The 16,174-nt window shown below is 36.9% G+C and overlaps 1 protein-coding gene across 1 annotated transcript in view; it reads left to right on the plus strand.

The window, feature by feature from the left end:
- gpc5a (glypican 5a) overlaps positions 1-5,985 on the plus strand; it is a 130,178-nt gene extending 124,193 nt beyond the window's left edge. Inside the window, exon 9 of the mRNA XM_034103133.1 lies at positions 3,433-5,985. Within this exon, the coding sequence (XP_033959024.1) occupies positions 3,433-3,593 (161 nt within the window). The 3' untranslated portion in view covers positions 3,594-5,985. The remainder of the gene's footprint in view (positions 1-3,432) is intronic.
- Positions 5,986-16,174: the final 10,189 nt, after the last annotated feature.

Consider the following 16,174-nt stretch of genomic DNA (forward strand, 5'->3'; position numbering starts at 1 on the left):
TTGCGTCTTAATACTGTATCATTTTGTTGTACTTCTACTGTAAGTTGCAGAATTTAAAAATAAAGATGATTTGACTTTGCCAAGGTTCAGTTCTCAGGTTTATTTCTTGCAGAAGGAAGTCTAAAAAAAAAACGGTCTCACAGAAATCAATCTGGTTGAATGGTATTGAAGCTCCCACCCCAGGCGACGATCGACAGCAGGCAGTATGGATTAAGATCTTTCTCAAAGTTCTTGTTTAGTTCTGAAAAAAAAACTGAATAAGCCCAATTATTTGATCTGATCACAGAGATTTGGAAATCCTAAAATGTTCCCCATAAATATAAACATGACTTATGGTTACATTTGATTTGTATTTAAAATCCTATTCATCAACAGCTCGTCATTTGTTTTAAATGTTCCCTTACTGTATGTGACACAATTGTAAAAGTTATTTAGTAAGCATGTAGAAGTAACAATTTCTCAAATCAATTGATAAAGCTGACTCATGCTCCCAATCCATCACATATTCATTAAGCTATGTGAAAAATAGGTTGTCAGAACTCAGAACTCAGCTGAATATATAATTTCCCCTCTCTCTCTCTCTCTCTCTCTCTCTCTCTCTCTCTCTCTCTCTCTCTCTCTCTCTCTCTCTCTCTCTCTCTCTCTCTCTCTCTCTCTCTCTCTCTCTCTCTCTCTCTCTCTCTTCAGATACTACAGAGAACAATCACAGAGCAATTTGATTACACTTGCAATGCCTTTTACATCAGAATATAGTATTGTAAGTACCAAGCTGAAATCATCAGGGCGTGATAGAGGAAAGCTGACCGTTTCCATGTAGGAATCCTCTCCATTGTAACTAAAGCAAGGAAAGCTGTAATGAAGTTTGACAAATATGAGCCGTTTGTAATAACCTTACCTTCATATAATCGCACAAAAGCTGCTCTCCACTGCTGAAGTTGTTAGCTGTTATTTCCTGGTACACTTAGTGTGATATTGATCATTGTTGGTCCAAGTCCTCAGGAATCAGCTTTTATTGATTTCACTTCAGTTGTAAGCCTCTCTTTCTGACCTACATCTCTTTTCATACCAATCACCTTTCAGACATCCTAACCTCTCTGCTGAGGATGTATTGAAACATGCCAATACTGCACCACTTTCCAAACAAATGTACACAAAAGCAGTTGTTTTTGCATCCAAAAAGAGGACAGACCATTACAGTATATCTATTTTCTGCCATTAGCATTTGCTATGGCCTGAAACCCTACTTTGACACAGGAGAGATGTAGCCTTTGTTGTGTTTTATGATTGAGGATGAAGATATACTTTTAAAGGTGTAATATGCTCCACCTCATGGACCTTTATTACGATTCATAAAAGGAAGCCACTTATAGTCAGAAGATTCAGCAGTGATGACGGTTATTAATAGCCGCAGTGCAGTCAGAGTCAATACTGTGTGTGTGATATTAAGTAACATGTCCACGTCTGTGTTGGTAATCAAGATGTGTGTCGCTAATCAAGGTATTATTAAATGGCTCCATATTTGAATACTTACCTTTGAATGTTTGTCGTATATTAAATGCACTGAACATTCATAACACATTGAATATAATTGTTAGACTAAATACATTCATGCACATGAATCAGATCCTCAAAGGCAGTACAGTTTGTGTATGTTTTAAGTCTCTTGCAAGCAAACCTAATGTCCATGACTTAGTTTGAGATTTTTGCATCACACCATGAGTAACTTTCAGTTTCCTCTGCGGTTAAAATTAAAATGTGGTTAAAGTGATGCAGAATTAATTTCTTTTTTTGAATGTTGTTTTTATTGAGTCAGGCACAATGAGTTTACATTTATACAGTCAATATGTTTCCCCCCCCCCCCTCCCGGTCCTAGCTAGTAAAGTAATTAAATAAATAGATACATATTTAGGTAAAAATAAAGTAATATAAAAGATAAGATAATATTAAAAGAAAATTAATAGATAAGGAAATAAAGAATAATAACAATAATACATGTACCCATATACTCACATAAGTATACCCACATATACACATACATACACGTACACACATACATGCGTATAAAGACATAAAGAGAGAAACAAAAAAACAAAACAAAACAAATGCAGAATTAATTTGTCTGAACATTTTGTCCCCCTGTAAACCTTAAGGCTTCAGTAAGAAGTATTGATCTAGGTGTTGAAGTTTGATGTTCTTGGGTCCAAAACCCAGGCGGACTATCTGTGAGCTGTAGACCTTTAGAAAGCTGTCCTGGGGACTCCTGGTGAATCAATAGGCAGTTAATTCAAGCCACACTCCGATGCTTCAGTAGTAGCTCATGTATGGGCCCTTACATATAGAAAAGGATGAGATGAGATGGGATAAAATAAGATTGGATTTAGTTATTTTAGATTTTTTGTATTTAGATATGTATAGATTATATTATATTAGACTTTAATGATTTAATGAGGAAAATGTAGCCATAACAGGGTTAGGGTTAGTAATAGCTGTGGATCCCGACTGGGGAAAGGAATTTCAGGTTATTTCTGCTGCACCATAAAAAGTAGGATTGAAAACCACAAAATCCAAACGGCCTCTTTTGCTGGTCTTATTATATTCTGCAAGTCAAATAAAGTTTGATAACAGAGCCCTTACAGACTCTGAACGCTTCTGGGTTAGACAGACTTATGATCTCTGGGCCAAAGTGAGAATCTCGGAAGTCTTATTGCTGGTCATCTATCAATGTTTCAGCTTTGCTCCATCCCTGAGGTGAGGAACCAGTAACATTAACATCTTACAAAACTGACAGAAGACCCTCAAAACGAACCAACTTCAGTAATGAATTGCACCAAAATAATTGTTCAAACATTGATTACCAGTACATTTGTGTGCTTTAATAAAGATTAGGACATCCTGGCCACATACAAGCTTTTAGGTGTTTTAATAGCAACTTCAAATGTAAGTTAATTACCATATAAGATGCTTTTTCATAGTCCAAAATGTGTACAAAGGAAATTAAGTTGGGATAGGGTCAACATACACCATCCTGCTGCCATGAATAATTGTAAGAACACCAAATGTCTATTATCTGCTGCTGAAAATTATACGCAACCAAAACACTATTCACTCCTCTTTAGGAACATTTAACATTTGCCAAAATCTACACTCCCAAACTGCTGTATTAATATTTTTTAACCTACTTTAAAAATGAAACTATATATATCTGACCTATTTTAGGGATCAGATGTGCTCGGGGGTAAGTGCCATAGATAGGGAGGGAAGTCAGATAGAAGATAGTTGGTTTTAGGTATTTTCACAAGACGTTTTGACAAGAAGACAAACGTATAATAAATCATCCTTCTTAACAAGGCACACAGTAATACCTCTTCCATGATGTTATATTGATAAGGAGCGTTCTTCTGACTAACCTGTTGGTTTCTGCTCTTTCCGCAGTGAGTCCAGATGTGACCAGCGATCAAAAACGTCGTCATCATAATCATCATTATCCACGTGCCGAGGACTCAGCGAGGGAGGGCCGATCCAGGAGCTTTGGACTGACGGGGGCCATCTGGGTGTTGATATTGCCTTGTTTACATATGCTCCTGGCCTTGTAACAGCTGCCTTTTTGCAGCATGAAACTTTCGAGGCTTCATTTCAAGCTTATTTATCCAGAAATAAAAGGGCCAGGGAAGGTTACAAGCCCCAATATGTAACGGAGCACCACTTCCACACAGTGCAGGACACGGTAGGAGTGACCACTAACGGTTGTGTGGAAATTGGAAGACACTGATGGCTTATTTTAAACAAATGGTTCAGCTTTGACAATATTCATTTTTTTAATCTGACATTCATTAACACTATAAAAGGACTTATTTATAACAGACAATGTCAAGTTTAAGTAAAACATACTGTATGTTCTAAAAGTTTGTTATTAATTTAATTGTATTTCTACACATAATATATGATTTGTAGATGCAGGTAATACATCTTTGTAGTGGGGTTTTAAACTACTGTGAACACTTCTGTGAAAGAAGTCAAGTAATTTTTTAAAAAAAGGCTCTTTAACTCTTACAGTTGCAATATTTGTACAAGCCCAAAATAAAATGACCTTTTATTCTTCACACACACAAAATATATATATTGTTACTTACAAACACTGTTTCATTTGAAAGTGATTCAGATCATTGTAGAAATCATTTTGGATATTTATGTTCTTATACATGTTGAGACATTGGCCTCTCTTTAAATGTAATGGCGCAGTTTTGTCCAGTGTTCATCTAATTGTGTTATTGCAGTTCCAAAATGGACCTGTAAAGCTTTCGCTGAGAATAATTGTTAAAGGAGAGGTGATGGCAGGTTGGGGCAAGTGAGAGAATTCATACTCCTTTCTTCTTTTAGGAATAGATTAGCTCCTTCCGGAGTCTATTATCACCTTTCAAACTCAATCCTCCTCTGCCTTCATGGCCTGGATGGGAGCTGATAGCTCCAGGAGCCACTGGTGAGGAAGAATCCAATTGCTCCCTCCCAGCACCTGACTGCGTGTTGCTGGCAGTTCTATGGGCAGGGAAACAGAAAAAGATTGCTTCACATATGCCCTGTATGTCTAGACAATGGCAGAGAGAGAAAAGTACTCAAAATGTGTTTTCGTATGCTGCAAACTGCTTGTATGGCTGAGAAACATACACATACACATACAAACATACACATAACAGAAATAAATAAATAAAAAACATTAAAATCTGGTACTGTAAATAGACAACGGTACAATTACTATATGTTTGACCATATTCGACATGCTCTACTTCTTCACGTCGCAGTTATCATTTAGAAACTAATTCTCATGGTTTATAAATGATGACTTAATGAATTGAACTCAATTATTTTTACTTTACATTGAATCTACTGTAATGTCTTGTATTTGAGGCTTAATCTTTGAGGGTGAGATTCCTCTATGACAAAAGTCACTGCTTGACAACCGTAACACAATTTTAACTTACATTTATAACGACCTATTATAGTTGGCACCATCCAAGTCAGCTACTGTCATTTGAAAAGCTGTGTTAATGACACTATTAAAGAATAGTGTTCAGACTCACACTCAGCAGAGACATTAGCCTTTAGGCTAAGTATAAGATGTCAGGTAATACCGGTTCTTCTGTACTTAAAGGAAAGAGTTCAACTTGATGTCTTATGTGATTATTATAACTATGACAGTTATCCAAAGAAAGGAGGGGGGGAGGGGCAGATGCTGCTGATGAGGATGAGCAAACTAACCACCTTTGACAAGGTGTCATCCTGCTGGTATTTCAATGTGTCAGTACCTCTTCATAAACATCATTCTTTACCCTCTAAAAGTAAATGTGTTGATTAAAAAAGGTGTTAACAGCGCTATGTTTACCCAGGTTTTTATCACAACATTGGTTTAATTGTAACATCCTAGGTTTTTCAGTTCAATCTCTTTTTATCAATTTACACCTCAATGTGATTGCTAAGATTTTGGAGCACAACAATATTGCAAAAAAAGTCAGACATTGCAACAAACAACCAGACAGGTTTAAAACAAACCCCTGGGAGTTACACTTGTTGAAATGGAAAATAAAGGCAAACTGTAAAATCAATCCCAGTTTACAAACTTCCTAGTTGAACTTTTATGGGGCATTCTAGATATATAATAGCTCTCTGAAATTCGGCTCAACTCAATCTGAAGCCTGTTTTCCTGCAGGATCTTGAGGCTTTGGGTTGTCATTTGTCCGTTTGCTGATTTAGATTAACACCCTCAACTCTTTATGGGGTATCCCCCCAGGCCTGCTGACAGAATTAATCCAGCGGTTTTTTTGTTTTCTTGTGGCTTTAAAATGATTTCCTATCCGATATAAATTACAGCTTTTTCCTTGGAATGTGTGAGTTCTCTGTATAACGTAAATATACAACTTAACCAGAGATGGGTGTATATTTATGTCCTGCCTATTCTTTATTAGATGACATGTGAATATCTTTTTTTTTAAATAAAATTATGAGATTAAAGATTATACAACAATTTCTTTGTTTGGCTGTGCCCTTAACTCGAAAACCTTGAATGTGTGATCTCACTCTTTTTGGAACAACGATTGAGCGGTAAACTAAGATCTTTGCTTATTTACAGCTTAGCTCTGTCCTCAAAGCCAAAGTCCCTAACCGGCAGTCGGTCTCTCTGGTAAATAAAACAATATCGGAGCTCCTTCACGTTGAGCAGCTGATCCCCACTCACCTTAACATCTGACACAAGGTGTGTCTGTAATGTTGTTTTCTCCACTAAGTGCTTCAGCTACCTCTCAAAGCAGATATGTGTTCATTTATAATTTCAGTATCAATAAATAATGCATCTAGCTACAACCGCTAGTGCGTGTGGTTTCAACCACTGATTTTACAACTTGCCGTGAGTGTCTTTTGAGCTTTCCTATTATTTTTAGGAACACCAACATCTCTCACAATAGTTCCTTTAAAATAAATGACTGTGATTTTAGTCAATACAGAGGAAATTGTTTTTTGGAGATGTTCATGCTTTATTCCACACATTTTAACAAGCAGTGATGTATGCAAGCATATATTAGTGCAATAGATCTGATAAGGCAGATCTCTAGTGGGGCTAGAGCTCGGTTTTATCTTTGCTTTTTATCTTTGCTGTTAGCTTATCAGATGCAAGGGTTTCACTTTTTCTCTCTAACTATACCGTGTTGTGTGGGCAACAAGTGTGGAAACAGCCCCCCCCCTCCCCCCCGGCCACTAAAGCATCGCTCTTGACTGGAATAATTTGTCCTTTTACGCCTTAAAATGTATCAATGACACCAAAAAGGGTGAGACGCTTACAGAATGACAGGTGGTTTGGGTCAGATGCTCAAAGTAGAGTTATTCTTTGTAAAAATTGCCTTTGGCATTTTATAATATCAGTAATTGGGTGGTGAGAATCCTGGACAGTAATAAGATAGTGTTCACTTTGCACATAGAGACTGAGGGAAGAAAGGTGATATTAATTAACTCCTGCATTTTAAAAGAGTGTAAGACAGGTATTTCAAATTGCTCTCAAGGAAGTAGTTTCTTTGTGCTGGAGTGAGTCCAATTACAATACACTTTGGTGTCTTCAAAATGACTCTGAGGTAAAGCATCAGATATATGAACCGTTATATATGAACCGTTGTCTTTGGAGTCTTTTATCTGCATAGTGAAGAAGGGCTCCTGGGACCCTCTAAGAAGAATAGTGCTGAGCGCTGCTTAAACGTATACAGAGATTAATTTCATATTCCCATCGAGGTTTCTGTTTCACTCAAAATTGAAAGTGACCTTGACAGCATGCAACGTTTAGCCTCAACTTAAACGGGAGGCTTTAATCATCGCAGTGCAGACGCAGACAAGGCTTTGTCTTAAAGTTGTTCTTGTTAAAGCCAATGTTTTTCAGAAGCTTAACCCTGCACACAGCTCATCCCTTTGAATCACTCAAGGACATATATTGTTGTGAGATAAGAGTGAGGTCATTTTTAACTGAACAAGGATTATGGCATGGAAAATATCTTGTAAAGTCATTTTCTTTTTATTACATGAATGTGTTTCGTCATGTTTCTTCCCTTTTACTCAGTTCCAGTTACGCATTCTCAAAGCTAATTGTACTACAAACAAAATACCAGAAGAAATAATAGCATTTGGATCAGCCCCCGCTATGTTTTACATGTGTTGCTAATCAGCTAATGTTACCATGCTAACACACTAATATAAGATGAACATAATACCTGCTGTCAGCCTTTAGCATCATTGTATAGCTTCTCATAGCTGCTATGGCTCTAGGTTCTTAGTCTCTACTTCTTAATCTCAATAGCACACACTTAAATAAATTGAGGTAACAATTTGCGTTGACCTTTTTAACTATTTCCAATTTAATCGATTATTAAGTTAATCCGAGTACCCATTTATAATCTAATTAACTCAATTACTTCAGTACTACAAACCTAATTTGCTTTCACCTTCTAAAACTAAATTAAGTTGAACCAACTTAATTTTAATCGTAAAGATGGAGTGATATTAAGTTGCATTTTGTTTAATTTCGGCTATTGTAATGTATTTATTTAAGTCCACACTACTCAAAAACAGTGGCGAGCCGTGACGTTTATACCTAGGCCCTCTGACCCCTCTTCCCTCGAGAAAAAAAAGAAGAGATATAACGTCACAGCGTATACTTCAGCGGAATATCAAAACAGCGGCCCGGGGTGCAAAACGCATCAATGACAGCGACCCTCTACCAGACAAAACAATACCATTTATATAAACACCTATCATGACAGGTCAGCCACAGCCAAGTAACAATTACAAATGAATTAAGTCGGCACGGCGGCCCACATTGAAAATGACTTGGGCCTACCTTTGATGATCAAATCACTTAAACACAAAGTCCATCCTCCTGTCCTTTTGGATGAAGCACTTGATGGCGGGTAATTCAGCTGATCCTTTGCCACTCCAGTTTATCATTGTAACTCAATCTTGAAAATTACTCGGTTAATAATTTTGCAAACGATGTCATCACTATCACTGAAGTGAGCCACCATGAACGAACTTATGCTAATCATAAATCTATCGATTCGATTTATGATTCGAAAATAATAAAAGTAGGGTAGACTGTGGATATTATCCGGCTGAACAAAACGTGCATTTATCTAACAGGTTCGTTTTCCACAGACCTTATTTCAAGCTATTTTCCAAAATCCTATGGAGAATTCCCGTTGCTTTCTGTCGAGGGAATCCGAGCGAAGCTTACTTCCGGGTTTTAGGATACGTCACTGCACCACTTGCATAGACCTCACAGCGGGCGGAATTTGTCATAAATTCCGCGATAATAAAGCCCACCCATTTAGAGGGAAGATATGATTGGTCAATCGTACTGTCATTTGACATTACTCTCTTGTTGAGTTACTATAGCTGGCCCTCTGTGAATGTAGAGAGGGACCAACAAGCTCTCCCGTCTTCACAGTAACTCGCAGAGACAGCATTTAACCCTTCACATTCCGACACAAACTGAACAGGCAGATTCGAAGGATTTATTTATTTGGAAATGTTATTTTAAATACAATTAAATCAAGTTATTTTGGTAAAACTAATGAATCATTTAACAAAAAAAATATATAAAAAATAATATTTAAAAACAAATGTTTTTTTTAATGTTTTCAAATATTATTTTTTAGAATATCTTAGGCCCTCACAGAGGGCCTAGAGGGCCCTGGCGGCTCGCCACTGCTCAAAAATGTCCAAGCAAATTGTTACCTTAATTTCTTTGAGTATTAGAAACTAATTTCTTTGAGTCAAAAATAATATACACGTTCCACTTTTTAACAGTTTATTTTAAAATGTTCTTTACACAATGACCTTTTTACAACAAATGTTCTCAAATATGAAATACAAGTAAATATAAACATTAAAATAAAGGCATGAACCTGCTTCCAACATTTGTAACATCTCTTTGGTAGTTTAGGTTGAGTTCGTATATTCGCCCCATCAGCATGGCACAGGACTTCTCTTCCTTTAATCACTATTCTTGCATCCGCACCCCTGGTCAAGAACATATTCAGTACCTCATTGCTAACTTCCACTTCACCATCCTGAAATAAGTAGATTAGAAAATACATTTCAGTGTTTTTGATGCAATTAGATTTGAAAACATAGCATCGTGTTTCAGGTTAACACAAGTTACAGTATGATTTAGGCATCGTCTTTACTTACTTACGTTTTCCTTGAAGAGATCCTCCTTTTCACAAAGACACACCACCAAGCACCGGATAGCAACCTATTTTATTCTTTCCACATAATCATCCTTAAAAGGAGAACATTTAATGTTGAGAAAGAAAAACAAAGGCTTGTTTGCAAAAACTGAACATGCCGGGCATTGTCAGTTGCTGTTCACATTTATTTTAGATCAGTTTTTATCAAATGTAACATTAATTCCAACGGGAAAAAAAAATATATATATATATAAATATGTACATACTGTATTACAAATAATGAACTTTGGCTGCAACTGTGAAACAAAGGATACAGGAGGATACAAACAGCTAGTTAATCAGTATGCTATGCATGCTACAGTTAGCTTAAAACAAGTAGCTAATACAGCTTGTGTTACACTGTATATGCAGTAAGCAGCTGTAAATTAAGCTGAACAAAAATGGCTAGTTACCAGGTAACTTGATAGATTATTAGGTTGACATCCTGCTATCAAGTGTTCCGCTTCCAGGATGAACGCAGATTGCTCCAACTCAACATGCGGTCTAACAAAGTGCGGGCAAGTCCAAGCATGTGTTCAGTTTTGAAACTATACCGTTGAAACTCAATAGATATGAGTTACTCTAACTTAATATATCCCTATAGTTGAGTGAACGCAGAAATATTTTTTTCAAAATCATTACATTTGTAAGTTACATTTTTTTGTTCTTTTTCAGTTTGACTGACTTATTCAAATGAGTTGTAAACTAACTAAAATAAGTTGAGGTAAAAAACAAAAAAATGTATATTGAAAAAGTATTTTTTTTAAAGTGGAATCTCCCCAATGCATCGTTTTTTAGAGTGCATTGACACTAATTATAATGTGTTTTATCCCAATATTTTCAGATTTGCCATTCATTCTTCTTTCAGTTGAGCATTATTCAATTGCAGGTTTGAATCCTCAACATTTTTCTGTTTTATGAGAGTCCACTCCAGTGATCAGTTTACTCACTGGTCTGACGTCTGTATTGTGTGAACCTATAATTAAATCCTTCCTACACAAACCACTGCAATAGACCAACACAACTACTGTGACTAACGGAACAGTTGTAGGCTACTGATGCCAACAGGTGGAGTTCAGGTCGAGTGCTGCTGTCGACCCGTTCAGTGTAAAAACACCGAGACATTATGGATGCTCACAGGTATATTTTGCTCCACATTCACAGCTTGAATCCAACAGTGAGGTTCAGAACACGCCTTTATTCATGAATACGCTGTATCATTTATATTATTCATTTATTTCATTTTATATTTTCAGACAAAGAGAAAACTGTTGGCGTCGTCAACAAGCACCAAACTGATCCCCGCTGCTACCCCATACTGTAGGTACTTTTTACATGTGTTTTCTGACATTAATGGCAAGCTGAAAGTACAAAGGAACACACACACACTCTCACACAAACACACCACCTGGAAATAAGTGGCTGTTCCTTCTCACTCTTTTGTTTTTTTGTGTTCAAGCCCCTTTCTTTTCCTTGGAGAAAGCAAGCCCCATCAATATGGTGTTTTCCCGCTGTCTACCACCCACTGCTTACAGATGATCAGACAGGACTACAGCACAGGTTTCACAATAAATCCTCTCATCCCTTCCGTCCCTGGCTTCCCTCTTGACTCATCGTTTTTATCACTCTGACTTTCCTTCTCGCTCTTTTGTAACCCACTAAGGTGAAGTTACTTTTAACAAAACACAATTTTAATCTTTCTTTTTCACAAAAATGCATCTACTGCCAATTTATGAAGGGTGCATCATAAAACTTAAATCATACGTGTTTATAATCCTCCTTTAATACCAAGCTGAAATGAAATGTGAAAGACTCTAGCTGGGACATGAGCCATGCTGGGTTCATCCTCAATGAGCTGAGAACTGGGATCAGGTGTCATGATAAGTGAACATAAATAAGCTGAAAATATGCAGGAGTCTAACATTTCTGAAAACGTTTTTTTGATGTTCTTTTTTGGTCTCAATGAGCCTGCTGTCAATTAAAAATAAATAAAGGAGCCAAAGAGGACACGCATACAGAACAGGAAAACATTTAAAAACTTGGAAAATATGAAGCTTTATTTCATATAAAACAATTCTGTGCAAAACTAACCAACTCAGATGCTTTTTACATTCATCATTACATTACATTTTACCTTTTAGCTTCTTCTCAAAGAGTTTGAGACAAATGGCATTAGACACGGATTGATTCCTTCCTGATGCCTGGAGAGATCGTTGTTGTCCTCTTTATCTTTATCGTCTTTATCCCCATGGCTGCTCTGGGAAGGTCAGTTGGCCACACAATGGGATAGTGCAAAGTGTGCGGCACACTACAGGGAGCTAATTTGGCACACAGTGAGACGATAAGACATGCAGTGCTAATCCTTCAAATGAGAAAAATGGAGTGGAGTAAAAGCTTTCTGGTTAAGGGGGAGGCTGAAATATTTAATTAATCTTCTGCTTGTTTACACTTTACCATTCAAAATCTCTCAATATAATTGACCTGATACTGCTATATTGCTTTGTCCTAAATCAACATATTTTTCTCATTTGATCTGCAACATCATTAGCATTACCATCATCACTTACTATGAAGTTCTGTGAGAAGAACATCATTGTATTTACTGTACTCATAACAGCTGACAGGATCATTGCTGCCACTTCTGAGACAATCCCCCTGGCCATTGACCTATTTGCCAGACAAGCCAAATTACGAAATGTAAATTGTTCAGATCACATAAGTCATGAGTAAATCTGTCCTTAATATGTTTTCCTCTGCTGCACACCACCATCTCATACATCACTCTTATATTACACCCCTACTATATTTCCCCGCATGTTCTCCGGTGCAAGGTGGGTGTCCCGCTCTACATTAGTTTGTGACTGAGGTCTGACACATCCTCTCGCTGTAACCATGCCAGTTCCATTCATGACACAAGCCAATACATTATTGATGCTTCTTAATTAGGTAGTGAAGCATCAGCTTATGCCATACTTTCAACATCACTTTGCAACTGCATACAAAAGCAAACGTGATAAGTAATGTCACTGTAACACATGTGGTATTTATAACTACAAGCGATGGTGTTACTGTGAACATTTTAATAAAGGTGAAAATGAACACAGGTTTACCAATAGTAATTAAAACACAACTAACATTAAAGTTGCAGATTTACTAATAACTTGGATTTATATAGCGCATTCAAGAAACCCAAGGACACAAGGAAAATAAAGGAAACAGAAATAAGCAAAAGCTTTTGTTTTTCCCAATTGGATAATCATCGTAGGTCTTAAATATAAAACACTCTGAAATGTGAATGGATGTCTTTTATGTTAAATAAAGTGGCATTTATCGTTTATTGTTTTTATAATTATTGCAAGGTTATCTAGTTAGCTATAGCAATCAGTTTTGCATGTCTGTATTTTAAGAATATATGTTTATTAATGAACATATCCAAGAAAAGGCTGAACGTTGACTGCAGAAGCTATATTTTCAGAGCGGATTATTCTTGGTAGCTCTGGGAGTTACGCCTTTTTAGTTTCTTCTTGTCAGGTAAAGAAAAGGTGCTGTACCTGCTGGCGCCGGAGCTGTGTGCCTCTGACGCTGGCAGTATGCAAAACCTCTTTTTTCCCAGAGTGCAGATCATTGTGGTGACAGGCCTAATATCCACTGCAGATTCCTCTCTTACTCAAGTCAAGTGGTGGGTCAGAAGGGATAAAACCGCTTCCTTTTCTCTTCCCGATACGTGCTAATACACAGTCTGTCAGTACTGAGGTGGCAGGGCCCTCGGGAGGGTTTTCACGGAACTGTTTCTTGTCTGTAGAAAGTTCAGGCAGGGTAATCTCTGTCTCTGCTATCCAGGACTGTTCTGCTGTGTAATTCAGTCTTTATCCTAAATCCAGAGAGAGACAGTGAAAGAGGGCGAGAGAGTGAAATAGATAGAGGGAGAATCATTTGAAAACTTCTAACGTATGAAACAAGAAAAAACTATTTGCAAAAGTAAAATGAATGCAAAGGGGGAAGGCATTGACAAGAGAGCAGATGTAGTTATAATGATATATATATATACTGTATATATATATATATATATATATTCACGAACACTTTTCATCTTCTTACAAAAGCGGTGCAAAGATATGTTAGGCTTGTTACTCTAAAATGATTTTCCTTCTGAATTGCAGGCATTGGATGAGCCGTGAAACTGAAGTGCTGGTTTTGAGACAGAGCATACACACAAATAGAGGGGATTGAGAAAACATAGGCATCTCTTTTAGCTAAACATAAAGTACCATTTTTTCTATAGACCCACTTTTTTATGAAAATGTGATGAGATTCACCCTGAAACGTATTTATGCCTTATTATACGATTCTGGGTTGAATCCATTTAATTGCTCAACTCTTGGGGGAGGGAAAATTGAAAACCAAGGTTTAATTTCATAGGTCTCTATTTTCAGGGGATTTATCAGTGTCTCTAAAGCCCTCACACTATTACTTGTCATGTAAAAAGCAATTACTATCAGTGCGTAGATTAAATGTGTCATCAGAGAATCTATTAACATTGTCCTCAGACCTTAATATTTACAGGTACCACCCTACTTTCAGAGGCAACAATGGGTTTGATGAGTTGTGAAGGACAATTAAAAGACCTTGGTCTCATTGTCAGGTCTGTAAGTCTGTTCAAGCTAAGAATCATTTCTAAAAGCTATATTGTACACTACTATTTTATTTATGTTGCCATAAATGACATGTGTTCTTGTTGAGTCCGAGTCTTATGCCGCAAGGAAATGTCCTTTGGCTCAGACATCATGACATTACTAATTATGTAGGCGCAATACAAATAGTTGTTAAGAGAAAACAACATTATATCCTAGACAACTGCTTTTCTCACCTTACAGAAAAAAGTCTATTAATACAATTCAAAGTGTATAAGTACATTCTTGCTGGGAGTTGGACGAAAGAATTGAAAGGCTACCATTCTCATGTTGTAGAGAAAGTGTGAAGCTCCAGTGAGCAAATTAGCTTGGAATAAACACCGTGAACAGTAAACCTGCCAACCAGCACGATAAACTCTCACTAATTAATATGTGTAATGCACGGCAACCTCAAAGGTGATAACAAGACTACAGCACATGCTTCCCCAGACATTCAGTCTTTATTCAAAGCTGCCAATTGTTATCTGGCAACTACACACCTGTGAATTCTTTCACTCACATTGTCATGAAATGGTTAGTATATGTATATTTCTGCAAATTTGAATTCACCCTCACAATTGTCTAAATAATCATGACTATGAATCTGTTGGAAAACATGAAATCCACTTATATCATTTATGTTTTGATAACTAAATTGAAGTTTCATTATCAAATTAAATCAGGAAAAAACAGCTCCCACTAATCACCTGGCTCTCATTGAACTACATTTCTATGATATATGGAATGTTCTTTTTTTCAAATTACTCAGTTATTATTTAACTATTCCCAGGGCTAGAAGTACTGCCCTACATGGCAGCGAAACACAGAGACACTCATCACCAAGCAGTAAGAACTAAAAGTGCACCAATCTCTTGTTTGACATAAGACGCTCAACTGTTAATGTGTGTATTTAAACTGGAGGAAAGTATATAGACTTCCCCGTAAATCATCAGCTATACTGAATATGAGTTGAAAGATGTAAAGATATTTAAGTGTCGAAGAATTGACAAGCTACTGTCTATTGCTGACATTATAGCCTGCATGCTTCAGCAGCCATTTGCTGAAACGGCAACATCAAATACTGATCACTGAAATGAATAGAAATATGAAACTGTCCGGTTGCATGAAAGTAAAACATTCTGAATGCAATGATAAGGCCCAGAACAAATGGTTTTAGTTAATATTTTTTCAGCATATCGAATGATGCTGTATTTCTTCCGCACTACAGTGGAGCAGAATTAATTCTTTCTACAGTCACAGGGGGTTTTGCCAAGAGCAATCCAAAATTATCAAGTGGATCCTGCAGAAAAACTGAGCTCTGTCTTTGAAATCCATTCCTTTTTTTGTATTTCATCTGGAGTTTGGCCCTTTCACACTGCTTTTCCATAATTGAAGCACATAAATAATTGTACAGAAAGAAAGAGAGATTATAATGAATAATTCTAGATATGAAGCCGTTTCGTGTTGTCCCCCTTGCTGTTGTCATGTGAAAATGAATAAATTGATGTCTGGGGGACCTACTAAGATGAATTGAATGTGGCAACGCAGTAAGCTTTTTTTTCTCTCTGTCTCTTCTGTCAGCCTGACGGTTCTGCTGCCTCCCCTGACAAAAAGACACGACGAGCCAAGTTTGACAACTGATATATTACAGGTAACAGTTAACACATTAATCCCATCTGAGCTCAACACAACCTTTCTCTCTTTCTCTTTCAACTAATCTTTTCTTGAGGGTGAAGATATCTTCACTTT

This window comes from Pseudochaenichthys georgianus, chromosome 3, assembly GCF_902827115.2.
Source record: "Pseudochaenichthys georgianus chromosome 3, fPseGeo1.2, whole genome shotgun sequence".
Taxonomy (NCBI): domain Eukaryota; kingdom Metazoa; phylum Chordata; class Actinopteri; order Perciformes; family Channichthyidae; genus Pseudochaenichthys; species Pseudochaenichthys georgianus.